At 40.5% G+C, this 6696-nt stretch overlaps 1 protein-coding gene across 1 annotated transcript; it reads right to left on the bottom strand.

The window, feature by feature from the left end:
• Nucleotides 1-3426: 3426 nt before the first annotated feature.
• On the bottom strand, nt 3427-5075 carry LOC108437346 (glycogen synthase kinase binding protein). The gene has a single exon (XM_017714386.2). It carries the CDS (start codon nt 4910-4912, stop codon nt 4403-4405), a length of 510 nt encoding a protein of 169 aa, XP_017569875.2. The 5' UTR covers nt 4913-5075; the 3' UTR covers nt 3427-4402.
• Between the last annotated feature and the right edge of the window lie 1621 nt (nt 5076-6696).

Here is a 6696-nt window from a genome sequence, read left to right as displayed (position 1 = left end):
GTGTGTGTCTAATCATTAGTGTGTATGTGGTGTTTCACTTCACAGATGGGTTAAAGGTGGAGGTGGAATTTCCCTGTTTGTGGGATTAAAAAAGTATCACTTAACTTTACTGACAGAAACAAGGCCTATAAGAGCTTCTGAACACCAGAGATAGGTGTACTGGAGAATAGACCAACCAGAATGTTCTATGATATTATTTCCTTACCATACTATCTTCAGTTGTTAGACATGAATGTGTTAATGAGAACAAATAAGGGAGGATACCACAGAACTGTTTGTGATCTGTTACCCAGAGCTCACTTTCATTAGTGCTGATCTAGGATCTGTTCCAGTAAAGCCAAGTAAATCTGATCCTAGATCAGCAATCCTACTCTGAGAAGCTTTGTGAATACAGGCCCAGACCTAATCTTTAAGCTCACTTTCATTTAACCCCTTACTGCACAGCATGGAATAACATGACGTAAGGTCTTGGCAAGGTGGTATTGATATGTGACACTGCTCTTATTTACTAGAGGTAAACATTCCAAAAATAACACAGCAATAAATCAGTCTGTTCAACCAATTTCCTTGAGAAAACAAAGAACTCAATTATGGGCCTTCTCAACTGACCATAAAGTTTTGTAGCTTCTCATAACACTTTCAAGCTAAGCTTGGGCAGCTATAACTGATCCTAGCCAGGCACTGACTATTAATCGTATATACAACATTTAGACAATGTTTATGTTATGACTGTTCTCCAGAGGACTTCATGGATTGATTTATTACTTTCTCGGAGTCAGAAATAATAAATGTCAGTAACTGAGATGTGTAGTGGCTCCAATTGCTTCGTTCCACAATAATAAAACACTTTTCAATTTTCAGTTATGAGGCTGATAAAGAGTTTATTAAAGGTGTAATAATTTCAGTGTTCCATTTTTTTTTTTTTTTTTTTTTTTTATGAACACTTAAACTAAAACTACAAAATTACAGCTGATACTCCCCTAAGCCTCATCTGAGGGTTTGGCGTCTTTCGTGGAAAACATAAACACTGAAAAAAGTGGAAGAGTGACTTACAGTTAATGGTTAGTTACATTATACATGTTGCACATACTTTAATTCTGTATAATTATGTATAAACATACTGTTATTGTTTATACGCTGAGCTGGAAAGTGCTTCAGTATTATTCTGGAAGATTTGTACTTTACTCAAGTGTTATTGAAACTGAAAACTCTTATTATATTAAAAAGAGAGGAAAACATGTTTTACCCCTTACATTTTCACCGAGACCTTCAAGTGACTGAAATCTTGCATGTCAGGTTACTTTCCACATTTTTTAGTCAAATCAGTTGAGTTTCAGTACAATTATTTATTTGGATTTATGAACTCCAAACTCATATCAGTATAAAGTGAAATGGTGGGTTTGCCTTTGGGCAAAAACTAGTTATTACTCAGTAGTCACTGCATCACACCACAGTAAAAGAAAACATACCCTTGACCCTTTAACGGCTACAACATATCCTTTTCACTTTTATGTACGTAAAATGCAGATTTTTTTAGAGCATCACTTTTAACAGAGTGCAATTTTGTCACAGGACGTCTATTTTTACTAAAGGGGAACATCACCAATTTTTCAAAATTTCTTTTTAATATGTAAGAAGTAAAACAACGTCATTCAGAGTGACTTGGTGTAAAGTGCTTCACTCTAAAGAAACTTACTGAGTCGAAATTGTTCAGTGGTGGTGATGGAAACCAGACATCTGAAGAGTTTAATGTCTCTAAAGGTTCCCTCACAAAATGTTATTACATGCAATGATTATGAATATTGTGCCTGATGCCTGAGAAATCGTTGTACAGTAGTTTTGTGATAAAATATAAGCTTATAACATCTTGCATATCCATATATTTGAACCCATTCATGGTAGAGGGGTGCATGCAGGGTGTTGTACAGTAAAATGATCCCCAAAGAAAACGCTTTTTTTTCAGGTTTTCCGCCATTTTTAACATCAAATGTAAAAACTCAGAGGACGTGTGTGGGTTCACTGATGACTCTGGATAGTAAACTGCTATATTTGTGTTGTCGACATTATCCCTACCATTGTTAAGTGAATAAGTCAGGAACTTTCTCTACAACAAATTGTATCACATCAAATCGCTCTGGCTTACTTTATTCATATCACAATAACTTTATGCAGAATTATGCAAAAAAAATGTTTTAATCAGTGGACTTCCCCTCTGAATAGAGATCAATTGCACTGTTTCAGACATCACTATTCTGCCCAAGGACATGCTACTTTGAAATATTGACTTTAATTTTTTTTCATAGAAACATATGATTCAAACCAACTGTGTAGTGCATGATTATTTAATAATCTTTCAAATAGACAACTTTAATAAATAATATTAATAGTTAAACCAGCTTTTGCCCTCTGAATCGGAAATCATATCAAATCTGAAAATATCATAATACCAGTAAACTCCAGGTGCATAAAGACTTCAGCAGCACTATCAACAGGCTGATCGGGTGTGGGTAAAACCAGAACACGGAAAGCAACTGAACTAGCCATAAATATGGGCACTTCTGCGTGATAACTTTTGAAAGTATTACAAATATGTGTGAAGTACAGCAGTTAGTTTTTTTCCATCTTTAGCTTGTATTGGCTAATAGTGTGTTGACACATTCTTAACATAACCAAGAAGCATTCAGGCTATGCAGGCCTCAGGTTGATCGTGTAGTAGTGACTTCTTCTAAAGAAACCCACCTAAACAAGATCTCTCTTATCATGGAAAGGTGTTATTTTGTTCAAGGGTGTTTATCTTTCAGGCCTACACACAGCACTTTCTGGAGATAGGCTAACGATAGGTGGATATGTGCTGATCTGCATTACTCAAACCCCACACCCACTCCAAACAAACTGGTAAAAATGGTCTCATGCTATTTCTCCCCAAACAATACTGCATTTTAAAGGGAAAAAAAAAAAATCAACAACTTCCGATAGGACTTTTACAGCATGAGAGGAACCAAGGGTTGATGTTTACAATGCAATAGCCATATTAGGATTTATTTACTACCCAAAACAGGAAACCTATGTCTTCTCAATTTTTATATGAATAAATATTCCCTTTTTAGGCCAAAACATTCTCAAACCTATCGTAAAAATAAGGTAACGGGCAACATTAATGACAATTTCATAGATTTCTGTGAGTTAGCACTTCGTACGTTTGGTTCCCATCACCGCCACTGTAAACAACTCTGCTTCGGTCATTTTCTCTGTAACAGCGCATTTTACATCCAGCCAGTCTGAACGACTTTGTTTACACCTTAATAATTGAGGTATGCAGAAATATTTGACAAACGGGTGAAATCCCCCTTTAACTTTACATCGAAAATACACGTGCAGCACATTTAGTTAAAGCTGGTGAATAAATCGTGCAACAGAAACTGGAGCAGCCAATGGAAAAAGACACCGTGTTTATTGTAGACACCAAACTGCCTGAAAAAAAATCAGGACTGTTCAAAAAATACTTCGTTACGAAGCGTACAGACAGTGTACAGAGTGAGAGCAGAGAAACAAGCGAACTCCACGCAGGAATCCTCAAAGCACCGGTGTCTCTGTTGTGATTTATGGTCTCCACGTCTCTCCCATTCAGATAGCAAACGCTGGGCTTGTACTCAAAAATGCTCAAGTACTGGGCTTAAGCTCAAAAATGCCCAAGTAGTCCATATATTTCCCACAATGAAACTCGCTGGACGAAAAAAAGTCCACGTGATTTGTAAAAAGGCCCTCTGGAGTCCAAAAAAAGACAACAAACCAGTGAAAGGGGGCATCTCACTGTTCAGGCTGAGCATAAACAAAACGCTGGCGAGTCCCAGCGGACAGCCCATCGCCATAACGAGGCAGGGAGCTCTCATGGTGTTCACTCGGATAAAGAGCACACACAGCGCTACACCTCCGAACGAGGCGCACCACACGTTTGGTAACTTGGGTCATCAGCCTGCTAGACAGTAACACGGTTACAAAAACACAAATGAACACGCAGGGTGTGGAGCTGGAGACAAACCGCCCGCCTTGAGGCGCTGGTCACAGCCAACCTTACAGTGACCGTTTGCAGTGACCCAGAATTTGTAAGTTAGTCACATTTCAAACAAAAACACGACACCGGGTAACCAACGGCCGAAATTCAGTTTCTACCCGACACCATACAAACATGAACTAGGTTTTTAGTAAAGTTCGTTTTTACAAACCTTCAGAAAAACATCAACGTATGACTATAAGTCCTGTTAACTCGCTAAGCTAGAGTTAGCAATCTAGCCAGCTAACGACGTCTACGCCCCCACATGTCTAATCACCTCACCCAGCCAACCCAACCCAGCACGCCGGGGAACAGAGTGAAAAGCCCGTGCTGCGTTTTTCAAAGGCAATCTCAGTCTATTTGTTTGGCGAAATCGTGTTCCGACTCCGAGGAGAACTGAAGTCGTCGGACTGCTTCTTTAATCAGATTTCCAGACAATATCAGTTCCTGGAGCAGTTGATGGGGGTCGTCCTCGCCACTCGTAACGTCGATTCCTTTTCGGTTCCACGTTTTAAAATGGTCCCACTCCTGATCGCTGGATCCCGGTATGTTGTACGGGCTTGCTCGGCTCCGTAGATTTCTGCTCCGGAGGCGGATACAGCAGCCGTTCCGCCTCGGGTTGCCCGTGCTGCCGCCGCTCTGCTTGGAGCTGCTGTGGCCGCCGCCGCCGCCGCCGCCGCCGCTGTTGTTGCTGCTGCTGCTGCTGCTGGCGAGACCGTGCAGACACGACATCGTCTGGTTGGCGCTATTGTTGTGAAGCTGTAAAGCCTCGCCGATTTTTGTCACAAGAGCGTCCACCTCCTTGGAATCCACAGTGACGGACTGCTCCAGAAAGATGTAGTTCTCCTTTCGGCAAGGCATTTTGGCGTGTTCGGTTCTGGTCTGGACGCTGTTTTTTACAACCAAATGAATGGCAGCGCAAATTGCCGGCGTCCACGTTCACCACGCTGCCCGACAGAAAGCAGCTCCGCTCGTTGGTTTGTAAACAATGGATGACGCAGCAGGCGGAATGTACCATCTGACTGGGAGACAGGAGCATATAACACATATAACTAACGCCCCCGGTGCTTAAAATACAACATGTCCCACTACATTTTCACTTTATGACGGTATAGGTGCTGGACTTGGTGCGCTGTGCTTCTTAGTGCATTCCCGTCAGTTAACAATATTTCAGAACCCCCCAGTTTAACTCCATTACAGACCCCCACGTCTTCAAACCAAACAGCATTACATAAGAGCAACTGCAGGCTATAGGAACACTATAGGCAACGTGCAGGGTTAAGGGCTTTGCATTCCGCCATGCTGGTTTGAAATGGTTTGAGCTACTGTTACGAGCTTGACACTGTAATAGTAGAAGAGCCCTTTTCGGTGCTGTGTACAACCATATACAACGCATTCTCCTTCAATCTGAAGAATGATTTCACCATGCAAAGAACCATTTAAGCATACACATGGCTCTATATGAAACTTATGGTCCTAAACAGAACCATTGTCTTTACTAAAGGACACTTGAAGAACCATTTGTTTTTGTGGGTGTACTTAATTTCTGATCAAGGCAAGCTCAAATAAAGCTGATCTGTGAGCAAGACATCAATGACCTATGACTTCATTTTGTCTGCTTAAACACATTGTTCACCAGAATGGGACTACAGTGCATATTTTAACTTACAAAATTTAAAGGCATGAATAAAAAGTTGCATATTCTATGTGCAGATGCAGTGGCATATCCACGATCTCATGGGCACCAGTGCAAAATAAGTAAATAAATAAGTAACCAGGCCCCTCATACCAATATTACATTCAATTAATGAAATTTGCTTGGTTACTCACTACTATTATGTCTTAAACATGTTGATGTTTCCAAGGCACACCCACTAGCATCTAACATTGACCTAAATATTTACACCAGGCTGCCTATTTAAGATTTAGAATTAGATATAATGAATACATCGTACTGCAGGTGGCGAAAGATTCTGTTTGAAAACAGTTACCATGGATGCATTATGAACACGAGGCAGATAAATGGCCATCAGTGTTGCCTGTGGAGCATTGATGGAAACTAACTGGTGGGGTATGTTGGATCTTTCTGTACGTCTTGTGTACAGTTGGGTCGGTATCTATCTAAGGGATCCAATAAAGATTTTAGGGGGCATGCGGCCTTGTGCCATGGGCCCCAGTGCGATTGTACCCCTCAGTAGTTAAGTAACAGACCAGGACATATTTCAAGAGGCGAGTCTGGTGCAAGGACTCTTGACAGTTTCTCAATGCCACGAATATTTTCATTATCTTTAACATTATTATATTAGAACCTGTTTAAGATGTGTTTTAGCTCATGCTGAAACTTCAACTGAAGCATGTTTTTGGCTTCTTAAGCTTGTAAACCATTTAGTTCAGTTTCTGCTACACTCGCTACCACTTTTACCACTTCCTCTTCCGGTTAGAAGAAAAAGGCTTGGTTCTCAGAGACGTTAGCGGAACCCAGACACTATCAGAACTCTCTATTTTACTCCATTTCCTCTGACTTGTGGTCGTAGGCTGTCAGTTTTTGTTGGCATTCAAGTTGGTTCTTTTAAACATAAGACTTCAAGGGGCTTAAATAGTAAAAGTCCTTTAATGACGTTTGCATATAATTTGCCGTGTTTTTA

Source organism: Pygocentrus nattereri, chromosome 3, assembly GCF_015220715.1.
Source record: "Pygocentrus nattereri isolate fPygNat1 chromosome 3, fPygNat1.pri, whole genome shotgun sequence".
Taxonomy (NCBI): Eukaryota; Metazoa; Chordata; class Actinopteri; order Characiformes; family Serrasalmidae; genus Pygocentrus; species Pygocentrus nattereri.
The sequence above is the reverse complement of the archived record's forward strand: the minus strand, read 5'-3'. Positions and strand labels throughout refer to the sequence as shown.